Source organism: Panthera leo, chromosome B4, assembly GCF_018350215.1.
Source record: "Panthera leo isolate Ple1 chromosome B4, P.leo_Ple1_pat1.1, whole genome shotgun sequence".
Classification (NCBI taxonomy): domain Eukaryota; kingdom Metazoa; phylum Chordata; class Mammalia; order Carnivora; family Felidae; genus Panthera; species Panthera leo.
The window spans coordinates 52,028,775-52,054,395 of NC_056685.1; the positions used below are offsets into that span (position 1 = coordinate 52,028,775).

Here is a 25,621-nt window from a genome sequence, read left to right on the forward strand (position 1 = left end):
AAGCAGTATCTGGGGCACCTGGGTGGCTCAGTCGCTTAAGCGTCCCACTTTGGCTCAGGTCATGATCTCACAGTTCATGAGTTCGATCTCTGCCTCAGGCTCTGTGTCTCCCTCTCACTCTTTCCCTCCCTGGCTCACACTCTGTCTCTCTGTCTCTCTCAAAAATAAATAAACATTAAAAAAATTAAAAAGAAAAAAAAAAGAAAGAAAAGCAGTATCTACTCTGGAGGAAACTTGGCAAATGCAGAGAAGTATAGAGAAAAGAAAGGGGTGCTTTGGAGGCCTTAGTTAAGTGTCCAACTCTTGATTTCCGTTCAGGTCATGATCTCACAGTTTGTGGGATCCAGCCTCACGTCAGGCTCTGCACTGACAATGGAGAGTCTGCTGGGATTCTCTCTCAGCCCCTCCCACCCCCTTAAATAAAATAAACAAACATTAAAAAAAAAAAAGTGTAGAGAAAGAAAAAGATAATAATCCACAGTCCCACAATTCAAAATAATTGCAGCTGGGGCTCCTGGGTAGTTCATTGGGTTGAGTGTCCAATTCTTGATTTCAACTCAGGTCATGATCTCAGGGTCATGGGATCAAGCCTTGCATCAGACTCTGTGCTGAGCGTACAGCCTGCTTGAGATTCTTTCTCTGTCTGTCTCTCTGAAATTAAAAAACAAAATAATTGCTGCTAACATTTTTATTCCTTTGTTGTACTAAACTGTCGATTTCTAGAGATGACTTCTAATTTTAATATTTTAGGATTTGGTACGTATATTTGAAATTTTTCATAATGAGAAATAGTTTCAGAAATGATCTCTGAAACACTCTGCAGTCTGTATATTTTAAGTATTCTTTTTACTTTTAGTTTTTCTGTTCCTAAGCTACTTTCTTCTTGCAAAGAGCCCTTCTCAGTGACTCAATATTTAATAAGCTATGACATGTAAGTTAAACAGATATTTTTAAATCACATATATGGCATCCCTGTATATACATGCATATTTACCATCTCAAAGTAGTACACTAAATAAATCAGGCTTGATTATCCTTCTACAAAAACCATATTGTCCCTTCAGATAAATTTGCCAAGCTTAGAGTATGAACATTGTCCTTAATCTGACTCTATTGAAGCTCTGCTTAGAGGTGTGAACCATGTTGACCTAGTCATTTGACACAGAGGCCCATTTGTGGTGGCAGATTTCCAAGACTCAATGGGCAATTTCAGTTTGACTTTGAGTATCATTTACATTTGGATGCTATCTGATCTCCATTATTTCTTAAAACATTCATGCTCCTGACCTCCACCCACCACACACAAGAAAATCTGAATCCAGTATTCTTTTGACTAATTTCCAGGGCATGTTATTGAAAAATAGTAATGATGAGATTGCTTTGAAAATTAAAATTAGAAGTAGATAGAGACTTAAGCTTACTTACGCTGTATGAAATGTGTATCCTTACAGTCAAATGTAAGCCAAAACAAAAAGCAGTAACAATTTATTCCAAGATCACCATTTGATTAAGATAAAATAATTAGCATTCCTGTAAAATATAGAGGGCACTTGAAAACATAAAGAGGTCTTAAATTTCTATAATAAAAGTATTTTTTCTCCTAAAGAAAAAAAAATATCTGTAGTTGTTTATAAGTTACTTTCCAACAACGTAAAAAATGTGTTCTGAACTACATATCAGCACATCCTTCTGGGATAGCATTGCAGGAGAGAAAAAGAAGTTTGAGTCTAACTGATAATACAGATGTTAACATTTAAAAAGAAATTATTTAGCTTGAATAAAACTTTAGAAAAAAAAAGTTAAGCCAGTTGCCAGTTTGTTATTTGACAAAACAGATTTTATTGACATGAAACATTGGTAACTAGGCTGAAAATAAAATTGTCTAGATACACAGTTTTCAAGACTTATTTTTTACTTACATGATGCATTTATTAATCTTAAGATTAGTAAACCTTTATTGTAGATTTAAATAAGCCACTAAAGTAGCATTTGTGAACCATGATAAAAATGCTTATTTTCTATACTATGCAGAAGAAAACTATGTAAACTATATGTTGCAAATTGCAATTATAAACAGACTTGTCTGCTTATAAACAGTACAATCTTCATTGGCCTTTTACTCCCTATATGTCATGATGATTCTCTTTTGAATGCTTTAGCTGTTGAGTCCAGAGCCTACTAAAACAAGTATTTTTCTGGAGGCAGTAATTAAGTACAACATAGCTGGAAATGTGAAATATGGTTTCAGCCTTTTTAGGAACTAGGGAGATAACATTGATCTTTGCTAAATAAATTTCAGTTTGCATGTCCTTGAAATAATTTTACACGTGGTGTTATACTGGGAGAAAATCCAAAACGGTGTATTACAGATACCTATCAAAATTAACATTAATGAAATATGTAATTATTTCAGTAAGATATACTGATTATTATAAGATTTTAATATTTGCAGAGGACTAATATTTTTCTGATTAACTTTACAAAGAACTGAATATTGTTTTAAGCTTTTTTACTAAACAGTCAAATTATGCCATTTCTCCTTTTAAGTAGGTCCTTGCGCTTTATTCTTTGAATAAGACGTGCTGCTTTATCTTTTCTAGTACATGTAAAAATATTCATTGACTATTATATTTATAAAGTAAAACCTAGTTGTAGCAATATTGCAATTAATAAGCTTTAATATAACTTTGGAAGTATTTTAACATCATTTAATACTTGCTCGAAATGGTTTATGTAAGTTAAATCTGTACAACCTTGGGGTAAAATGTAAGCAACTGCACTATTAGGAAGATATTAAAGTAGAGGCTATATTTACAGTGTCGTCTTTCAAATCTAGCTATGCTGTAAACTGATGTTTGCTGTATGCTCCTCCTGATTTGAAATAGATGAAAGAAAATGAACCTATTATCACCATGGTTCACACAATGATTGAGAACTCGGCGCTAAGACCCCAACTGTACCAGCAAGTAAGGTCTTGGACAGTGAATGATACTGCTTTATCATCTGCAAAATCCCTCAGTGACAGTTTTGGTTTATCCTCAGAGTTACTCATAACATTAGTGTTTTCTTATTTCATTTTTTTTGTTTATGTCTATTTGGAAAAACGCAATTCATCCATGCTTTTTAAGATGCTGCAGTATTCTTAGCATGGCTTTGCTGAACATTTTGCTGTTGAATATTAAGTGTGCCATTTTCCTGAAGTTGTTGTGCAGAGTATTTGATTGATACGTACGTACTTGGAGGTCTGCAGTACATTTGCAAATTTGGTACTGGATTGCCGTTAATTTCAATTTACTCTAAAAGCATTATCACTGATTTCTAGGGAAAACTTTAAAAAACTTTTTTTTTTCCTTTTAGGGGCGGCCCGCAACCCACCCTACCCCACCCCCACCCACTGTTTCAGGAATAGATTATATTTGTATGGGAGTTGTTTAAATCTAGTTTCTGTACTGTGGTATAGTAAGACCTAATGATAGCCACTTCTTAACATACTGGGGATATCTTCTCCCTGTATTCTTACCATTCTTATGCCATCATATGCATCATCTTACCTCATTCTTTTCCCTAACTCAAAATATGTGCCATGGAGCTGGCTGGCTTTAATTTAGGACCTTGGTAATCTGCAGATCTGCAAAAGAAGTCATTCTATACATTCCTATCCAGTTTTTTTTTTTGTTTTTTTTTTGTTGTTGTTTTTTTGTATTTCATGGTCTAAATGTTCTTAGCTGTGTGTTTTGCAACATCAGCTTCTTCCACTTCAACACCTTCAAATTACTGTGGCCTATGACCTGTTATAGTACTTTAAAATTCATACCGAAGAAGAAAATTAACAAACATGAAAAATGAATGTATTTTGATTAACATGTGTAAAAGCACCTAGTGAAAAGAAGCACCTTGAGTTCACTGGCTTTAAAGTCTTCTGGTTTGCTTTAGTCACCTAGGGATCAGTATCATGGGCCTTGTAGCTGGGAGATTGAAACAGTTGATAGAAGGGTGAGCCCTGTTTCTGGGCCCAGTTTTTATTAATTCTATCAATAAAGAAACAAAGGATTAAATATTTAAAGTTAAACAGCTTTACTTTTCAAAAGAAAATAAAATCTTTCTGGGGCGCCTGGGTGGCTCAGTCGGTTAAGTGTCCAACTCTTGGTTTTGGTTCGGGTCATGATCTCAGGTTTCACGAGTTCAACCCCTGCATCGGGCTCTGCGCTGACAGTACAGAGCCTGCTTGGGATTCTCCCTCTCCCTCTGCCCCTCCTCCACTCACTCTGTCTCTCTAGAAATGAATAAATAAACTTAAAAAAATAAAAGTTAAAAAAAGAAAATCTTTCATTTTTAAAGTAACCAGATTAAAGAAACTTGACACTTCATTCCAAAATGCCACTGCTGAGAACCTTAGCCTTTGTTCTGGAATTAATACCTTTTTCTGAAGCTGCACTTTATCATTTTTATATTGGTAAAAGTCAAAGGTATTATGTTTTAATGGGTTTTATTTTCCCATTTTGCATATTCTCAGTAAGAGTGATAGCCTGGATTTTCAGTTTTGTTGGGTTGGGTTTTTCTTTTTTATAATGATCAGTAATCAGGGTTGGTGATGCAGAAGTCATCGCTGATTGAAATTACTCAGTTGCACTAAACATTCTAATCGGAGTTTTTCAAAAGTGTGGAGATATGTTAGAGTGGTCTTATATACTAGCATCACTGACCAGAACAATCGATTTGTATATATATTTCCTCATTAAATATGAATACTTGAAAGAAAAAACTAAATTTGTACAAAACTGGAAGATCTGAATGTCTACCATCAGCAGCCATTCCTGAGCATGAGATAGGCAACTGATTACCAGGTAATCAGTGTTGACTGCCAGCCCTGTCAAATTGAGGGTGTCTTTAGAGAATTCTTTTTTAAAAGTCAGCCACTAATGAAGTATTTAATTGTTACAGGGCACTGCTGGTAGATGAAAGTGACCTTCAGGGGCATCTGGGTGGCTCAGTCAGTTCAGCATCTGGCTCTTGATTTCGGCCCGGGTCATGATCTCATGGTTCATGAGATCAAGCCCTTCTGGCTCTACAGACAGCACAGAGCCTGATTGGGATTCCCTCTCTCCCTCTCTGTCTCTGCTCCTACCCAACTCGTTTTCTCTCTCTCTCTCTCTCTCTCTCTCTCAAAATAAGCATTAAAAAACAAAAACGACTTTCAGACACATTTCTTAAATTTGCTTATTAATTTACATAAATTGAAATTCGATCTTATTTTTTTCTCCAGATTTCCCTTACCGTGTTAATATCCAAAGGAAATCTTTATGAAAGTTTCTATTATACACTCTAACAAAATGCCTCTCTGACATTGCATTACAATGCTGTGTTAATAGTTTCCTGAAATACAACTTAAAATGTGATGTTTTGTGACCTCTTATTCTAAATCATAGCCATTTAGATTTTCTCTCAGGAGAACTTTTAAGTTTGCATTTTCTTGGAAGAAAGAAGACACCCGAAAAATTACCTATTCAGTTAATTTTCTTTGAATTGGTGATATAAAAAGGATCTAAAACTGAATCCAAAAAAAAAAAAAATGCTAAATGAGCGCACTTGGTATTGAAAAATCTTCTCATTTATTAGTCATTCTACTGCCTTTCCCAATTAATTTTTGTACTAGAGTTTTTATAAAATAATATCTGTGAGATTAATCACCTGATAAATAATTGTTTTGAAAGGCACATACTAATATTAGCAAATGCCTACCGTCCTGTGACTATTTTTGAGCCCTCACAAAATGTCTAATTCTATCAAATATTTCCCCAAAAAACCTTTTTGGGGTTTATATATATTCATTAACTTTAAAGTATATGTATAGTCACATTCTTAAAAGGAATACTGTAGAAAGTTGAATTTTGATAAACAAAAGTAATTTTGTTTTAACTTAATGCCAAGCCAGTTTTTTAAAAGGTAATTAGATATTTTATTTTGACAAAGTTCTGACTTTCTAAGTAAAGCATATATCTTCATATGTCTAGATGTCGGTAAAGTCTGTATAATACACTTCTCAGGTTGAAGCTTGAGCACTGCTAACCCTTATACATTCTCCGTTGCCCCTTTTCATGTGCTTTTCTAGTATTGCTCAGGTACTTCAAAAAAAAAGGTATTCAAACCCAGAACTTTTTTCCTTTTGCTAAAGATGCATTTGAAAAATGATAAAAAGTGAAATATGATTTTATGGAGATCTTAAGTAATGAGAATATTAACAAAATTACTTTTTTTCTTATTAGTAAGATTTTCATAGTGAGGACCAAATAGCAAACTTCTTCAATTCCAAGTGGAAATACTTTTAATAAACTATATCCATCTTTTCTTAAGAAAAGCCTCAGTTATTATTATCAGTAATGGAAAATAGGCCATGCTTAAAGGTTAATTTTTTTAAAGAATAATCATGTTTTTTTTATTCTTTTCTTCTAATAGGTAAAAGCAATGTATAGTGGAAGGCTGATTATTTTAAGATTTTATTAGTGTCTAATAATGAATATCTTTATTGAATAACTTGCTAAAAGGTTTTAGTAAATTTTTCAGTGGTACTAAACATAATGATAAAGTAAATCTAACTTATGTAATATATTCATATGGTTATAAGGATATATCACTCTTAAATTCTAGCAACACAGTACACATTTTTTACTTTGCCAACTGATGTCAAAATGAATGTGCAGGGGTGCCTGGGTGGCTCAGTTGGTTGAGTGACCAACTTCGGTTCAGGTCATGATCTCACAGTTCGTGAGTTCAAGCCCCGTGTAGGGCTCTGTGCTGACAGCTCAGAGCCTGGAGCCTGCTTCGGATTCTGCGTCTCCCCCTCCCCTGCTGATGCTCTGTCTCTCTTTCTCAGTAATAAATAAACATTAAGAAAATTTATTTAAAAAAAAAAGAAAAAGAAAATGAATATGCAGTAAGATTCCATAAATAAAAATAGTATACCAACACCCTAAATTTTTATTATAGACTGCTACATTTCCATTTTAAAATATTAGTCTTTTTTTCTGTTGACCCTGGCAATTAGGATACGATGTTCATATTTTAATCTGGATGTAGCACTATGCATTAGTTACATTCAAACTTTACATTCCATGGTTTGGTAAAGCTGCTCTGCATTTAACTTTAAATATTAAGTAAAGTATATTTGAACATTTAGTAGCTAAAGGCTTTACATCTCTATAATTTCTTATAAGTGGGAAATTTAATTTTGGCATTGTCTTACATTTTTTTATCATGGATCTAAGCATTTTAAAACTTCCTTTTCATTACTTTTTTTTTTTCAGATAAAAGTAAAATTATTTTCTTGGATCTAGGTGCTTTAATTTAGAATAAAAATTGATACTTCTTACAACATATTTAATACTCTTTATTTGAAAATACTGCACAAGTATTCTGACTTTTCTCATTAAATTCATTTTTCATGTGATAACTCATTTCTATGAAAGTTTTGTTTAATAATCCCTGCATACCCTTAAATAGTCACAGATTCATTTGCATGAGGACGTGAAAGTTATGTCTTGAAATGAAACACATAAATCCAGGATTTATTATTGTATGTTTGTAATGCTTACATTTTTAACCTCCTGATAACCTACATTTCTAGATCCATTCAAAGTTATCTGCTTTTAAATTATGCTTCCTTCTAAAGATGTAACTGGCAAGCAGGTTTTTACCAAGTGGACATAGATAGTTAAAACTTATACATTTTTATGCATTTGTGATGAATTAGATGCATTATGATGCATTAGATGAAGTTTAATTTTCCAATCTGGAATGTAGTGGGGAAACATTACTCCCATCCCCACTTTGAGAAGAAGTGTGCTAGTTAGTGAATATGCAGTGAGCCCAAAGTAAGTTTTTCCAACTATGTTTTTGTTACTGTCTAGCCGTCGATATAAAGTCAGAAGACCAGGGAGAAAGTGAAATATTGCTTACAGAGGCTGTGGTATAACTGACCGGGATGACTTTTGAAATCTTGATAAACACAAGCAAAAATGAAGATTCCTTTGACTGAAAGATACTGGGAAAGAGTTTGAAGAAAGGATGTTTAAATGCACTGAGCAATTATTTCTTATAGTGTAATAAAACAAATGGTGTCAATCAACACATACAAACTTTTTATGCAATTTGACTATTCATAGTTTATAACATAGGCTTTCAGTTCTATGAGGTTTTGAATGAGTTTCCTCTTTTCAATTAAACCCATCCTTTTCCCCCATTATCTTTTAGTTCTTAAGACAGAAGAACAAGATAAGTCTATATTGTGTATGTGTGTTTATATATTATGTATATGTATACAGTATGTTACAGGTTTTGTTACTAAAGTTGTACTAAGATGTGTTGGCATTTGAGTATACACATACACAGTTGTGTGATTATGTGTATACCGTGAAGGATGGTTCTGGCTGCTGAAATATGCCTGGTTCGAATATTTGATTCAGTACAGTTGCCATGATTGTATTTGTCAATTTTCCATTAAAATGACGTGTGTCTTACAAATGGAAGATGTAAGGTGCCGTATAATTTGTTTGACCAACTTATTAATTTTGTTTGACAAGCTTAAGTTAACATCATTTTCATGTATCTTACATATTGTATCACTGTTAAATATTTTTCTACTTTTGTAATGATCTGTGTTTGAATTAAACTTCTTAAAGTATAAGAATCATTAAAATCCCATTTTCTTATTATATAAATCTAAAATGTTAACTATAGGCTAAATATATTTTTTAAATACTATTTTTAAACTTCTACCTGACATTTTTTCCTATAGCTGTCACAAGATGAATGTAGAGGCACATTATACAAATACAGACCTGAAGAAGTGGATATTGATGTAAGTGTTAGTATGCTACATATATATTGTCAGTACTCTGTTATATTCTCTGCCAAAACATTGGAAGTATGCATGACAAAGAACTTCCTCTTCCTCTCTTGCCCTCCAAAATGACACCAAATAAATTAGCATTTTCTTTTATTTTATGCTTAGGTTAAGTTATATCATCACTTCCCTATTCTGTAACTATCCCCCCCTCCCCATAATTAACAGTTGAATATAGGAAAAAATCACTTCAGTGAAAGTAAAAGACTAGGGGCACCTGGTTGGCTCAGTTGGTTGAGCACCTCTTGATTTGGGCTCAGGTATGGTCCTGGGGTCATGGAATCAGGCCCGGGTCAGGCTCTGCACTGAGTGTGGAGCCTCCTTGGGATTCTCTCTCCCTCCCTCTGTCCCTCCCCTGCTCCTGCGCATGTGCACACGCTCTCTCTAAAATAAAAACAATTTTTTAAAGTAAAAAGGACTATTGCTGATTTAAAAAAAAGTATGGAGAACTGGAAACAAAGTAAAGTTTTCTGTCTTCTAGAGAAAGTATCAGTCTCTAGAAATTTTGGAACTCCTTCCTTTTTAAAATTTAGTCTTTTTTAATTGTATCTAAAATACAATCAATACAATTAATTAGTTAGATTGACTGAACTGCCATGCATTCTTCTTTATTTAAAAAAAATTTTTTTTGAGTTTTTATTTATTTTTGAGAGAGATGGAGACAGAGTGCAAGTGGGGGAGGGGCAGAGAGAAGGAATCAGAATCTGAAGCAGGCTCCAGGCTCCAAGCTGTCAGCACAGAACCCAATGTGGGGCTCGAACTCACAAACCATGAGATCATGACCTAAGCTGAAGTCAGACACTTAACCCGACGGAGCCACCCAGGTGCCCCATTCTTCTTTATCTCATTCTTCCCTCATTTCCCCTGGTTTTATTCCGTTGAGTTATACCTTCTCATTTCAGTATATGCCATTTGGTATAGCTTGAGTTTTGTTGTCTAATAAACATAAGGTAGTTACTTTAACAGGTACATGGCAAAGAAAGTGAAATCTCCGATTTCTCACTTGTCATTATATATTTTCATAATTTAAAAATTGGGGTAGGGGCGCCTGGGTGGCTCAGTCGGTTAAGCGTCCGACTTTAGCTCAGGTCACGATCTCGCAGTCCGTGAGTTCGAGCCCCGCGTCAGGCTCTGGGCTGATGGCTCAGAGCCTAGAGCCTGCTTCCGATTCTGTGTCTCCCTCTCTCTCTGCCCCTCCCCTGTTCATGCTGTGTCTCTCTCTGTCTCAAAAATAAATAAACGTTAAAAAATTTTTTAAAAATAAATAAATAAATAAAAATTGGGGTAATACCAAGAATTCAAAACATTTAAACTATTGAAAGTGATTTTTTTTTCTCCATTTAACAAGGTTTTATTTGTATTATTGCAGTTAAAAGCAATCTTTTGTTTATATTCTTTTCTGAACATAAGAGCATAATTTTTAAAATATAAAAACAGAATCCAGTTGATATTTTAATAAAGGACTGCATATGTCACTTAACCTATCTAGCAGTTTGTAGGGAAAAAACTACATTGAAATCCATTAAAGTTATATGAGACTGCTTATTCACTACGAATATTTTGAATTGTGCAGGTTAAATAGTATGGTTGAAATGCTTTTTCACTTTATGTGCATGTTTGTTAAGTAATGTGTCTTTAAAAGCTATTTTAATTTTTATTTTACTGATTGAAATAAAGATTGGCCTAATTAGGTATTCTATGGCTATTTTAAATGTGTTTTCTTATTACACTTACCTCCAATTACACGAAAAAGGAAAATTTGCTAACAACAGATTTTCCCTTATAACCTAGGCCAAGCTAAGCCGGTTATGTGAACAAGATAAAGTGGTACATGCCCTGGAAGAGAAACTTCAGCAACTCCACAAGGAGAAAGTAGGACAATTACGTTTATTATCTACGATTGATGTTACTTTATATGCTCATTATCAGGACACTGATAACTAAAGTAAAAAGAATTAATTCGATGATGCAGAACATTAAGTATAATTATTTTTATTATAATAGTACACGCTTGAGCAAGCTTTGCTATCAGCCAGCCAAGAGATAGAAATGAATGCAGATAACCCAGCAGCCATTCAGACCGTGGTGTTACAGAGGGACGATTTACAAAATGGACTGCTTAGTACGTGTAGAGAACTCTCTCGAGCCACTGCCGTAAGTAACAGATTTTTTCTAGTAAGAGTCACTGAAATATGTGGTTCTTTTTTTTTCTTTTTTCCTATTTATGTTTCTATATAATTGGACTGACTTTAGGATTGTTCTTTACTATAACAAAAAATAATTTGTTATTAATAAAAATAAAGGGTGATTTATTTTCTGATGCAAAATAAATATAATTATTTCTCTTATAGTAAACATCCTGTTCCTTGTGAAATAGTTGTTTTACAGGGGAGACAAATACTCCTGTTTATGAATTATTCAAATGAAAATCCTTAAATATGTTAATATTGGGGCGCCTGGGTGGCTCAGTCTGTTAAGCGTCCGACTTCGGCTCAGGTCACGATCTCGCGGTCCGGGAGTTTGAGCCCCGCGTCGGGCTCTGTGCTGACTGCTCAGAACCTGGAGCCTGTTTCAGATTCTGTGTCTCCCTGTCTCTCTGACCCTCCCCCGTTCATGCTCTGTCTCTCCCTATCTCAAAAATAAATAAACGTTAAAAAAAAAAATTTTTTTTAAATGTTAATATTTATTACATTAAGAAAATAAGTATTTCGGGGCACCTGGCTGGCTCAGTCAGCAGAGCATGTGACTCTTGATCTTAGAGTTGTGAGTTTTAGCCCCAAATTGGGTGTAGAGATTAATTAAAAATAAAATCTTTAAATAAAAGAAGAAGAAAAGTATTTCATAGATTTTAGGGAGTTAGAATAATTTGGGGAAGGTGGTAATTGGATTCATTTAACCAACCATTTCAATAAAAGGCACCTGTGAAATGCTTTTAAGCAGCCACTGACATTATCATCTCATAGCTGCGGTGTGATCTCAGCTTTGATAGAGGGTTTGAGTAGGAAATATAACTAGAACCTTTTAACCCACAGTCATGTTACTTTATAGAGTCTCTTCACGACCGACTTCAGCTCAGGTCATGATCTCGCAGTTTGTGAAGTCGAGCTCCGCATCATGCTCTGTGCTGACAGCTCAGAGCCTGGAGCCTGCTTCGGATTCTGTGTCTCCCCGTCTCTCCACCCCTCCCCTGCTCACACTCTGTGTCTCTCTGTCTCTCAATAATAAGTAAACATTAAAAAAAAATTTTTTTTTAAGTCTCTTGGGATTACCAAATCTAAAATTCTTAGAGTTTATAAATTGACTATTTTGAGTTTAAACCATCTGCTTTAGATCTTGTGATGGTTATCTCTAAACCTAGTAAGAACTCCTACCCAAGCGGCCTGTTGAAAGAAAAATCCTAGCAAAAGCCACCAGTTATAGAAAACTGCTAATATACCCTTGTCTATAAGGGTATATTCAGGTAGGGAGGAGCTACCTTCTAAGAAGGTCCACAGAGGATCCTGAGAAACTTAACAGAAGTTAGGGGGGAGGGGAACATAACAGAAATTATGGGGGAGGGGAAGGGGGGGGAAAAAAGGGAGGAAGGCAAACCATAAGAGACTCTTAAAAACTGAGAATAAACTGAGGGTTGATGGAAGGGGGGAGGGGAAGGTGGGTGATGGGCATTGAGGAGGGCAGCTGTTAGGATGAGCACTGGGTGTTGTATGGAAACCAATTTGACAATAAATTTCATATTAAATACATAAGAAGGTCCACAGACAGTGGCAGCTGGATGGCTCAGTCTATTAAGTATCCAACTTCAGCTTAAGTCATGATTTCATGGTTGGTGAGTTCAAGCCCCACATCGGGCTCTCTGCTATCAGCACAGAGCCTGCTTTGGAACCTCTGTCCCTCTCTCTCTCTCTGTATCCTCCCTCCCACACTCATGCTCTCTCTCTCTCAAAAATAAAATAAGCATTTAAAAAAAAAAAAAAATGAAGGTCATCCATAGACAGTTATAGCTAAACTAAGAGAGGTCTAAGCTAACAAGATACCAGAATCTCAACATGGCTTCAGTTCTAAACACTAAATTAAGGGGCGCCTGGGTGGCGCAGTCGGTTAAGCGTCCGACTTCAGCCAGGTCACGATCTCGCGGTCCGTGAGTTCGAGCCCCGCGTCAGGCTCTGGGCTGATGGCTCGGAGCCTGGAGCCTGTTTCCGATTCTGTGTCTCCCTCTCTCTCTGCCCCTCCCCGGTTCATGCTCTGTCTCTCTCTGTCCCAAAAATAAATAAAAAAAACGTTAAAAAAAAAAAAAATTTTAAACACTAAATTAATATTCCAAACATGAGCGGTTTTTAAAGGAATATACCTTGATCATAAATAAATCAAAACATACTTTTTGTGATTCTTAAATACCTTATATTTAATATCCTATTCCTATTTGTTAAGTACTGTTATTTCCATTATTTCATTTGATTCTGTTATACTATAATGTTCATAGACCCTTTGAGGGCACCTTGGTGGTTTAGTCGGTTAAGCGTCCGAATCTTCATTTTGGCTCAGGTCATGATCCCACGGTTTGTGGTATTGACCCCCACATCAGACTCCATGCTGACAGCTCAGGAGCCTGGTTGGGATTCTCTCTCTTCTTATCTTTCTCTCTGCCCCTCCCCTCTTGCACACACTCTCTCTGATAAGAAATAAAAAAGAATTTAATATCCTTTCAGTTGTGAACTCCTTGATATCAAAACCCTATCTCGTGCATCTTTGTAGTCCTAGCATCCAGCACTGTAGGATGCGCGTTAACATTTTGATGATTGAACCAGATGACTTACCCAGTGTTACAGAGCTAATCAATGCTATGCCTAGAACTCAATCCCAGGTCTTCTAAACATAATCCCTGAAAACTTAAATCTACATAGATTTTTATAATATGGTCACAAAGGAAATAGTTGCACCTGAAATGTTGTCTACAAGGAAATAGTCACTTAGTTAACCAGTGGTGGGTAGGATTTGGATAGGAAAGGGCAGTAAAGAGTGGTCCATGCTGGATAAAATGCCTTGAACCACAACACAGAGATAAGAAAGTAGGAGACATGTTCTTCTACAAGAAACAGAAGTAACTGGGGGTGCTTGGGTGGCTCAGTCGGTTAAGTGTCCGACTTTGGCTCAGGTCATGATCTCACAGTTTGTGAGTTCGAGCCCCGCGTCGGGCTCTGTGCTGAAAGCTCAGAGCCTGGAGCCTTTGGATTCTGTGTCTCCCCCTCTCTCTACTCCTCCCCTGCTCATGCTCTGTGTCTTTCTGTGTCTGTATAATAAATAAACATTAAAAAAAAAAATTTTTTTTTAAAGAAATAGAAGTAACTGACTGGAATAGAGGATCAGGAATATACCATTAGAAAGGGAAAATGGGGGGCGCCTGGGTGGCTCAGTCGGTTGAGCGTCTGACTTCAGCTCAGGTCACGATCTTGCGGTCTGCGAGTTCGAGCCCCGCGTCGGGCTCTGGGCTGATGGCTCAGAGCCTGGAGCCTGCTTCCGATTCTGTGTCTCCCTCTCTCTCTGCCCCTCCCCCGTTCATGCTGTGTCTCTCTCTGGCTCAAAAATAAATAAACGTTAAAAAAAAAAAAAAAAAAGAAAATTTAAAGAAAGGGAAAATGGGGCTAAGCTGTCAATGCCAAGCTAATGAAAAACTCGGTATCTCTGTGGCAACCTGAATTGAATCAAAATGTAGTTGGAAACTATTTCATGATTTGGTATCTGTTTTAGAAAATTCTGAGGATGTACAGTGTTCAGTTGAATTGGTTTTTTTTTTTTTCCCTTACCAAATGGGTTTAGTAACTTAAATTTGATCAGTAGGCTTACAATTTGCTTTATCTGATCCCAACTCTGATGGAAGTTTGTTAAAAATGTTTTAGTAGAGGGGCGCCTGGGTAGTTCAGTTGGGTAATCTTCTGACTTCAGCTCAGGTCACAATCTCATGGTCTGTGAGTTCGAGCCCTGTGTTGGGATCTGTATTAACAGCTCAGAGCCTGGAGCCTGCTTCAGATTCTGTGTCTCCCTCTGTCTCTGCCTCTACCCCACTCATGCTCTGTCTCTCTCTCTCAAAAGTAAATAATAAACGTTTAAAAAAAATTTTTTTTAATGTTTTAGTAGACGTTAATGATGTTGATTATCCCATTTTTCTGGTTATTATTCCATATAATCACTTTCCCAGTTTCTTTTTCTTTGTCTTCAGCGTTATTCATTGATCATTACAAACCCTCAATATGTTCTTCTAAGACATGTCTTACTACACAGAATACAAACTATGTTACTTCTGCGTTTATAAAGTTGTTCATACTTGTAGCTCAAGACTACAAATGATGCCTAACATCATATTGGGCATATGGTTGACACTGGGTGGATGTTGATTAGATTTAAAATTGAATTACATTTGTGCTAGCAGAATCCCAAAGGATTCTTCTGATACTTTTGCAGTTGATTGAGGTCATTGGTTCAAATCCAAGTCATGAGGTATAAAAGATACAAGAGGTATAACATTAATGCCTCCAAAGATGAAAGCTTTGATTCTGAGAACATCTTCTCCTCACCTGGTTGGCCATTTAAGTAGATAAAACTAGGATTAACACAAGGCAAACATGTAAGGCAGTGTTCCTGTTATATTCTATTAAATTCTTGATATTGTATCTTCTTTCCGTAAGCCTCATCCAACCTTACATGTTTTAAGCACCTAGTGCCTCTGTGTTCTCACCTTGCTTTTACTTCTTTTTACTTAAGCCTGATTAGTGGCAAAGATTGTTACAACAATCAGTTATACTTGAAATTTTTCAATGTGTCACCATCTTCTTTTGGGATCATTTCTAGAAGCAGAAGTGAGAGAGTGTGAGTGAAGAATGAGACAGAAGGAGAAAAGCCTGTAAAGGTTTCACTACCGAGCTGGTTCCCACTGTCGTCAGCTGGGGTTTAATTCCACTGGGGACTGAGAAAATGAGCAGAATGCGTCAGAATTTTCTACCAAAGTCTGGGAGACTGGGGTGTCTATCACGCATTGGTTGAAGTTGCCCCAGTGTCCTTAATTCACCCATACTTCCAAACTGCCTTAGCTTGCTTGCTGTGAGACACTAGCAGGCATGGAACTTAACATAGCTCCTTGAAATTGAGTGGGCAAAAGGGGTATGGTGTGGACTTCAGTAAACGTCCACTGCAGGCACCTCTCTTGGGGAATTTACATTAGGCCTCGTCTCCAAATGGAAGAGAAGTATTCTTAGGTTTTACCAGTTCAGCAGGTGCTTCTCTTACTCAGCCTAGCAATTCAAGGAACCAGGTATTTTGTGACTCATCCGATAATGGCAGCAAAATATATTTGTAATTGTTTCTCGCATATGTTACCTGGTTTGATCTTTAAGAAAAGCATGTGCAAAGTAAATATAATTATTATCTCCATTTATTTTCATTTTTATTATCTTCAATGCACAGATAAACTGAGGCTCATGGAAGCTAAATGACTTGCGTAGGTGACATAACTAATAAGGGAAGAATCAACACCTCAATCAAGGACTTTTTAATTCTATGGCTTCTGTACCTTCTATTCTGCCTCACTATCTACGTGGTCACATAACTTGTAGTTTCTGGAACTTGGAATCAAATTTAGATTATATTACTCAAAAATCTAAAATTGGAATTTCAGCCATCATAAGGGAGGTATAAAAGCCCCCCATTCATCCTAAATAATGCTGGTAGTTTATGCATTTACCCACTATGAAATAATACAGTATATGAAATAATAATAATAACCATCATGAATATTTTTTGGAGCAGTTATTAAGGGCTTTACATGCACATAATCCCCATAACCCCTTGGAATGGGTACTCTTATTACTATGTTAAAAATGGAAAACTGAGACAGATTGCCCAGGCTTACAATGAGTAAGTAGTATGTATAGACTTCCATTAAACTGATATGTGTTCTAAGCTGGATTCTAGCTAGGAGGAGGACCTTGAGTAAACAGATGTTAGATTCCAGTGGATATGCTAGATTCTAGGATTGTAAATTTACAGGGGCAGGGAAGCAGGACAAATGAACTGTCTTGGGGAGAAGCTTACACATTAAATACCTTCATATACTCATTCTCAATGTAATAAAGAGTTTCTGAGAATCATGGTTATAGTAAAGTGTAATTTTTTGTAGTAGTTCCATCAATATCCATGAATTGGTATGGAATACGTTTTGAAAGATTTTAAGATAATTTCTGAATACTTGGTTATTTTATGATTACAACATCCCCCAAAGAAGAGGTAGGCAGATATGATATGCCTCCTGATTTGCTGCAGTAGGAAGTACCCAACAACAATTGCAAGCTATTTTTAACGAAAAATCAAATCTGAATGTAGCAAGCGTCAGTGTGTAACTACGAGTTTATAGGAAACAAAGCAAACAGAAGAGCATGCTAAGGAATCCCACAGGAATTCAATTGGCAAAATGTAGAATACGAGAAATTCTGCAGGGTAAGTGACCCAGTCTCGTCCCCATATAAGTAGCAAGGGAATAGAAGGGCACCTGGGTGGTTCAGTAGGTTAAGTCTCCAACTTCGGCTCAGGTCAGATCATCGGGCTCTGTGCTGATAGCTCAGAGCCTGGAGCCTGCTTCACGTTCTGTGTCTTCCTGTCTCCCTGGACCTATCCCACTTGCACTCTGTCTCTCTTTCTCAAAAATAAATAAACATTAAAAAAAATTTTTTTTAAATAAGTAGTAAGGGAATAGAGAGGAGAACAGGGGAAATTGTTTTTAAGGAATTTTTTAAGGAATGCATATTAATGATTTTAAAAGTAAGAATTTCCATGTTTTTTTTTTCATTTTGGTTTCTTTTCTTTAGAAATACATACTGCAGTATTTATAAATGAAATGACATGATGCTTGGTGTTTTCTTTAAAATAATCCCACAAAGGTAGAATATGAGTACTATAGATGAAACCAGACTGGCCCTATATCCATAACTGTTGAATTTGGAGTGGGCCCTACTTTTTGTGTGTATTTGGGCATTGTGTATGTGTGAAAAAGGTTACAAGAAAATCCATGAAAATGCTAACAGAAGTGTAGCACAATAATAGGTATTTTTTTCTTTTTCTTTCCCTATTTACTAGCTTTTCTACATTTATAATTATACAAATTTATTACATTTCAAATTTGTACAGTAAACAATAACCACTTCTTTCAGATGGAATTTATTTCAAAGAGATTAGAAGAGAAACTACAGATACAAGTTAAAGATTATAAATAAAGATTACACATTTATTTGTATGTAGCATATTGTGTAACTGTTCCCATGAGTGGATTTGGTTATAAATTATGATTGATTCTGGACAAGAAAAGGTGGGGCGCCTGGTTGGCTCAGTCAGTAGGGCATGCAACTCTTGATCTTGGGGTTTTGAGTTCGAGCTGAGCCCCACATTGGGTGTAGAGAGATTACTTAAAAATAAGATCTTGAAAGAAAGAGGAAAGATCTTATTACATTAAAAACTTGGAAATGAATCATTAGTCCTATTACTTTCTTAATAAAGATAAAAATGTGTAATTACCATAGTTCCATTTTAAATATTAAAATCCTCATTTTTGGTAGTCTGGCATTTCATTACATCTGAGTGCTGCAGACCTACTTGAAGGTTTTCCCCCATAGTGGCCAGGTCTCATCTCGGTGTAGACTATAAAGAAGTCACCACGATTAAAAGTTACTTGTTCCACACCCTAAAGTTAGACTAAGTCAAATTTTTGAGAAGTCTTCTGCCATCCCTGTAACAATCTTTTAAAAAAAACATACTTTTTTTTAAAACATACTTTTTTTTTAACCTTTGTTAGAGTGTAACATATTGCCAGAAAAGTACACAATTTATGTGCACAGATATGGCTGACATCCATATCAAGACACTGAATTTTACTAGCACACCAGAAACTCCCTTTCCAGCGACTGCTTCCCTAGAACACCGCTACCTGACTTTTAAACTATATGTTAGCTTTTTGCTTATTTTTGAACTTTAAAAGGATGAGGTATATGGTATATGCTCTTTGGCTTCTTTTAACATTGTGACAGTCATCTGTATGGTTTGTAGACTGCAAAATTTCATTCATTCTCTTAACTGTATATAGCATGAAACTCTCCACATTTTTATCAAAAGCACTGTTTCCTGACTTAATGCCTGTGATTTTAAGATAATTGTATATTTAAAAGTCATTACCCCTTTTAATTGCTTTGTCATACAAGTATATTATCTTCTTGACAAAAAAAAAAAAAAACTTGTGCAATCCATTAAATTCTTTAATGAAATGCTCAGCCAGGTATTGGGAGAAACTGATGTTATTCCAGTGCTGCCCCTTTTTTTGCCATCCGCTGTTGATTTGTGTTCTGCCCATGCATAATCATGTTTGAGGAGCCCAGAGGTGAAGGCAGAAGCAGGTAAGCCCCAGTAAGAGTGCACTTTCCAGGCTAGAAAAATTGAAAGTATATTGAGTTTCTTCACCCTTAAAATAATTTCTAGCTCTTAGTCTGTAGCTCTAGATTATGTGTTTCCATAAGAAAGACAAGGATTCTTACCATACTAAAAATGTTCTGACATTTAGATGCCTCTATAGCCTTTGGATCCACCGTGAAACTGGCTTTTCTACAAGAGAGGTCAGGTGTTAGCCTGGCAATGCCATCTGTACTTAATTACTGGGCGGCCATTGGGTCTGTCAGCTTCATTTTACCCTCCCTGTGAAGCCTTCAAAGGCCCACTATTTAAATTTGTAATTTTTGTGATGTACACAAATTAGAAGATGTCTAAAAGCAAAGTTTATTAAAGGAGATCAATATCCTTATTTATCCAGTTAAAAATAGTTTGCTGAAGCCAAGTAAGACGACTAGCATTTATGCAATATAGATGACATAAAAATCGTTAGTCCTTTATCACTTTGCCTTTTAAAAATTTTATTAATTGTGAAATCAGTTAGACTCCCTAAATTATCTATATAATAAAGAGATGATTAAAAAAAAAGAATCTCCAGTGGTGGGACACTTGGGTGGCTCAGTTAGTTAAGCATCTTTAAATCTTGATTTCACCTCGGGTTATGATCACACAACACAGTTCATGAGCCCCACGTCGGGGTCTGGGCTGACAGCACGGAGCCTGCTTGGGATTCTGTCTATCCCTTCCCTGCTTACGTGGACAATCTGTCAAAATAAATAAAATAAAGCCTTAAAAGAAAATCTCCAGTGGTTTTTTTTTTTTTTTTTTACTTTTTAAAAAATATAATTCATTGTAAAACCTGCTTAAGGAAACATCTTAGATTCAAAAAGCAATTATTCCAAATGGCCATATTCTAACACTCACTTTAATTTTTAAAAGTGTGTACCTTGAATAATTTTTCATTACCTGCATTTTTAAAAGTGATTTTAAGCTAGTTGCACAGTATGAAAAGTAAAATAACTCTTTAAAAGAGAACCTTTACAAATAAACTGTTAAGATTATTGTGTATCATGTGTCAACTATTCTTCAACTTAAAAAATCCTTGTTGGGGTGCCTGGGTGGCCCAGTCAGTTAAGCTCTCAACTTGATTTTGGCTCAGGTCATGATATCTCAGTTGTGAGATCAAGTCCCTCATGGGGTTCCACACTGAGTGTGGAGCCTGCTTGGGGTTCTCTGTCTCTGCCCCTCTCCTGTTCACACATGTTCACTTGCTCTCTCTCTCTCTCTCTCTCTTTCTCTCAAATAAACATTAAAAATAAAAAACTCTTAAAATTATTTTCAGTACCCTTTCCTCCACACTTGGTATCTTCTTGCCTTATCCCAAGACTATTGCTGTTGTTAAACTGACATTTCCCAGGGCGGCTTCATTCAGCACAGTTCAGGGCAAGAAATCTCTGGTCATGAAAGGTTCTTAGACAAGAGTTACTAATTCATTTTATAACAGTGTTCAGCATGTATGTGTTGGTTGTGTTACATGTGCCAACACCACACTAATACTAATGATAAAACTGGTCAAAGCCCCTGTCTTTATCAATTTGTTGACTTCATACCGCTCTGAAATGTCTGAAGAGTAATTACAACCCATAGAACAATACTTGCACTCCCGTAGAATAGAGTTCTGAAACAATGAAATGATGATGTATTTTTGACATCCTGTATTAGATGACAGGTGGTTAAAGACCAAATGTGAAAAACCTCTCTGATTTTAGGGTTGGTGATTTTTTTTCCAAAGGAGAAAAGAGTAGGTGGGTAGCATATATGTTGAGTCTCTGTGGGCAGGATTCACTGACTTGTTTAGTTAGCTGAGTTAGGTTTATTACATTACTGTAAATTTATTACAAGTAAAGGTATGTTAGGCTTCTGGTATGATTGAAAATCCAACATGCTAAAATACAACCTACTTAGTATTTTTATTTATGGAGAAATTTTAATCAGGGCAGTTAAGAAAGTGCTTTAAAACAGTAAAGGAAAGGGAAAATGAATTACAAAAGTTTTTCTTTCACCCAGTATAAACTTACACAATTTTCTAAAATCTAGAAAGCTTGCCATTGCAGTGATAACAATATAAAAGCACATTTTCCCTATTAAAGTAATTAAAGCTCTTTGATTTTAGGAACTGGAACGAGCATGGAGAGAGTATGATAAGTTAGAATATGATGTGACTGTTACCAGGAACCAGATGCAAGAACAGCTAGATCGCCTTGGTGAAGTTCAGGTACAGAAGTGAATGTCTTTTTGCATTGTCTCAACTGGTTTTGACTGGTACTGTATACCTTGTTATCCATGCATGCCCTTAACAGTTTTTACATTACTGGCCACCTAAGACCTGGGTTTTAATACTTTCAATAATAGGACTCTTAATATCCCACAAAGTAGCCCATCTCTCATTGTTTAAAAGTTCTTTATTCTGTTGGGTACATGGTGTGATCCCTGTCATGTTTTGCACTCCTAGCTAACTATATGGAAGTTAGTATTAAAGTGTTGAATTAAATGGATTTATCAAATAAAGGGTAATTTGTGTCTTATAAAATTTATTCTAATCTGGAGCACCTGGCTGGTTCAGTCAGAAGAGCATGCAACTCTTGATCTCGGGGTTATAAGTTCAAGCCCCAACACTGGGTATAGAGATTACTTAAAAATAAAAAAATAAAAATGTATTCTAATCCATTCTATATTAAATGTCTCTTTCTTATCAAATTGTATTTAGCCTATAGACTTTTGGTATATTATTGAATTGGGAAAGATGCAGCACCATTTAGCATAAACAATCAGATCTGAAATCAGGTTCCAGGTGTTAATTTTCTAGTCTATAAAATGGAACAATAATACCGGTCTTAAAGTGTTGTTCTGAGAAGTGGAGATAATATACGTTTAAGAAAATAATGAAAGTCACTTCATGCTTGTGACTCTATGTAAATTTGGTCATCTGCATTGGAAACTCTGTGGACTCAACAGACAAGTCAATACAAGGAGTAAAGGTTAGTGAAGTTGACTCGGAGAAAACCAACTGTCCTCCATCTTTGCTGGTCAGTATAGTAGCCACTAGCCACATGCAGTTGTTGGGCAATTGAAATGTTGCCAGTATGCCTGAGAAACTGAGTTTTTCATTGGATTTAATTTTAATTATGTAAATTTAAGTAGCCACATGTGGTTGTGACTTCTATATTGAACAGTGGGGTTAATACTAAATACAGTACGGGGCGCCTGGATGGCTCAGTCGGTTAAGTGTTTGACTTTGACTCAGGTCATGATCTCACGGTTTGTGAGTTTGAGCCCCGCATCAGGCTCTGTGCTGACAGCTCAGAGCCTGAAGCCTGTTTTGGGTTCTGTGTCTCCCTCTCTCTCTTTCTCTGCCCCTCCCTGGCTCTCTCAAAACTAAACATTTAAAAAAAATTTTTTAAATACTAAATACAGTAGGAAAAAAAATTGTAATATCTAAGAACTAACCCATGGGTCAGCAAACTTTTTCTGTATAAGGCCAGATATTAAAATATTTAGATGTTGCAGGTATATATGCTTTGTCACATAATCTTGGATGGTTTTGTTTTTGAGAATGAGAAATGTTTTAAATGAGAAAATTCATTTTTAGCTTTCAGGCCAAAGTAGTTTAACTTGATTTAACTTAACAAAAACATTCATCATGAAAATGTAATTTCTATGTTATAGGACATAAATGGAGAAGTGGAATTAGTATACCATGTTCCTGGATGGCATGCTTTAACATTATCTCAGTAAAAATTCTTCCTATAAACTCAAATTCTATCCCAACCAAATTTCATCCAGAAATTTTTGAAAAAATTAACAAAATGGTTCTCATATTTTAAAGGTATAACAAAAGCCACAATAGTTACTGTTTTGAAAATATAAAGAACTACAAGGCACTCTATGAGAGAGAACATTACACATAGACCAGTTACATGACAACTCTGCACTTCAGTTTTCACGACTATAAAATAATAGTGCCTACCTCTATCGGGTTATTATAATGGCTAATATATGTTGATATTTTTGAAGCACTTAAAATAGTATCAGGCATATAAAACATACTGATAAGTGTTTATTAAATAAATAAGTAAACAGAGTGCCTGCCTGGCTCAGTCGGTAGAGCAGGCGACTCTTGATTGCAAGGTTGTGAGTTCAAGCCCCATGTTGAGCATAGAACCTACTTTTTAAAAAGTAGTAAGTCAAGACAATGGCTTAAACAAACTTAAAAAGATGGCATACTGGGGAGAAGTATTGTTGACCACTGATTCAACAAAAGTTACTATTTAGATCTCCAAGGAATTTTCTTTTTGGTTTGGAAAAGCAATGCATTAGAAAAATGGATGAAGAATATGACCAGCTTTAATCTATAGAAAGTGAAACTCAGATTGCTAACAAGTGTTTGAATATTGTTTGCACCAGTAATCAGATAAATGAGAAATAATACAAAATGAGACTTTCATTGTATACTTTTCAGATAGGCAAAACTGTATATTTTTTTAATTACTGCAAAAATAATATATATTCTATATAGGACATGTGCACATATCTGGTTTTTATAACTGAAATTCACTCCCTAGAAGTCTATGTCAGTATTCACATCTCTGGGTTGTCATTGTGTTTGGCTCTTGTGTGAATATTTCCTTCATTTACTTTGATGCTTCCAGCCCTGTAGCTTAGAAAACTGGATAACTAAGGTTGTGTAGTGCCTTTTTGAAGCAGCATTAGTACATAGTCTTTACATTTACAGACTTTGAAAGCATGTTTTCACCCCTTGGAGGACTTTTTAGCTTACTAATGAAATATATTGATTTTATTCTAATATCTACGATTGTCAAAAACATATATTAAGTGAAAAAAAATTTTTTTTGGTAACTGTGACAGTTAGTACTTACTTCATTGTCCTTTTTTTAAAAAAATAAATTTACATTCCAAAAAAGCATAATTCTTTTTATCAGAAGTATTGATAAAGTCATAGAGTTCTATTAGAATCTTACTTTCAGTAAGACCAATAATACCAATATGATTTTATTTTCTAGAATTTCTAGTACTTAAGAAATTAGTATACTTCCCATTTTTTTTCTTCTCCTTTAAATTTTTTTTTTTAATTTGGGTTTTGTGAGTTTCTATTTTATTTTGTTTTCTTTTTTTTTTTTTTTTTCCATGTTTTAGTCTCTTGTGATCAGCAATAATGCAAGGCAAAGCTTATTGAAAAGAAGTGAAATAATGCACTTAGGTCTGAGAAACTGAATTTTTTTTTTTTTGACTTTTATCTTTGCCACAAAAGTTGCAAAATTGGGAGACTTCATAGTCCTCAAAACTTAATCTACTGCAGTTCTCATTTTTTAAAATATATACTTAGTTTAGTTTACAACTTTATTTTTTCCTGTATGTGATGTCTTTTTACTGATAGACTGAATCAGCAGGAATTCAGCGTGCACAGATTCAGAAAGAACTTTGGAGAATTCAAGATGTCATGGAAGGACTGAGTAAACACAAACAGCAAAGAGGCACTACAGAAACAGGTAAATTACCTTTGTGTTTTATTCTGCAGTAATTGACCATAATATTATATCTAAATGAAGTAACACAGGGCATCTGGCTGGCTCATTTAGAAAAGTATACAACTCTTGATCTCAGGGTTATGAGTTTGGGCCCCTCATTGGGTGTAGAAATTTCTTTGAAATAAATAAATAAACTTTTTTTAAAAATAAATGGAATGATACATAGAATTGGGTTTCTTTTGTTAATGGACTTTTGACATCAGAAAACAGGCACTCCTGTAACATTGAGTCAGTACACAAGTTTAGACAGTAAAAAGCCAAAGTTCTGGCAACCTCACCGACAACAAAAATAAATTAGTGTTTTATGTATTTAATTATACACACACAAAATGTTTTGCTTTTAGGAATTTTTTTTCCCCACAACAAAAAATGGAATCATACTATACTTATTTTAAAACAATTTGGTTTCTTTCTCCTTAACAGTACAATGCAGTAATAGCTGTGTAAGAATTCATTGTATAGATGAATTATAATATGTCCATTTCTGTGTTTTTGGACATGTAGTTTATTTCCAAGTTTTGAGTTTGTTTTTTTTCTATCATAAACCATGCTGTAATGAACATTACTGTATATATGACTAAACACACATGCTAGTACTTATGGATTAGAAGAAGTGGGAAATGAGCACACATCTTCCATTTTGATAGTCACTGCCAGATTGCCCTCTTAAAAAATGGTACTGACTTATATTTACATCAAC

At 35.3% G+C, this 25,621-nt stretch overlaps 1 protein-coding gene across 7 annotated transcripts in view; it reads left to right on the forward strand.

Annotated features, from left to right (window-relative positions):
- PLEKHA5 (pleckstrin homology domain containing A5) overlaps positions 1 to 25,621 on the forward strand; it is a 240,809-nt gene that overhangs the window by 190,966 nt on the left and 24,222 nt on the right. For 6 of the 7 annotated variants that reach the window (XR_006204714.1, XM_042945928.1, XM_042945932.1 and 3 more), the window contains 5 exons: positions 8,792 to 8,854; positions 10,691 to 10,771; positions 10,904 to 11,053; positions 21,489 to 21,590; positions 24,771 to 24,882. Coding sequence is in view for 6 of the 7 variants with exons in the window: in XM_042945928.1 (XP_042801862.1) it covers positions 8,792 to 8,854; positions 10,691 to 10,771; positions 10,904 to 11,053; positions 21,489 to 21,590; positions 24,771 to 24,882 (508 nt within the window). In the remaining variant the exon portion in view is untranslated. Of the gene's footprint in view, positions 1 to 2,885; positions 2,967 to 8,791; positions 8,855 to 10,690; positions 10,772 to 10,903; positions 11,054 to 21,488; positions 21,591 to 24,770; positions 24,883 to 25,621 lie in introns of all 7 variants that reach the window. The other variant, XM_042945933.1, reaches the window with a different exon arrangement.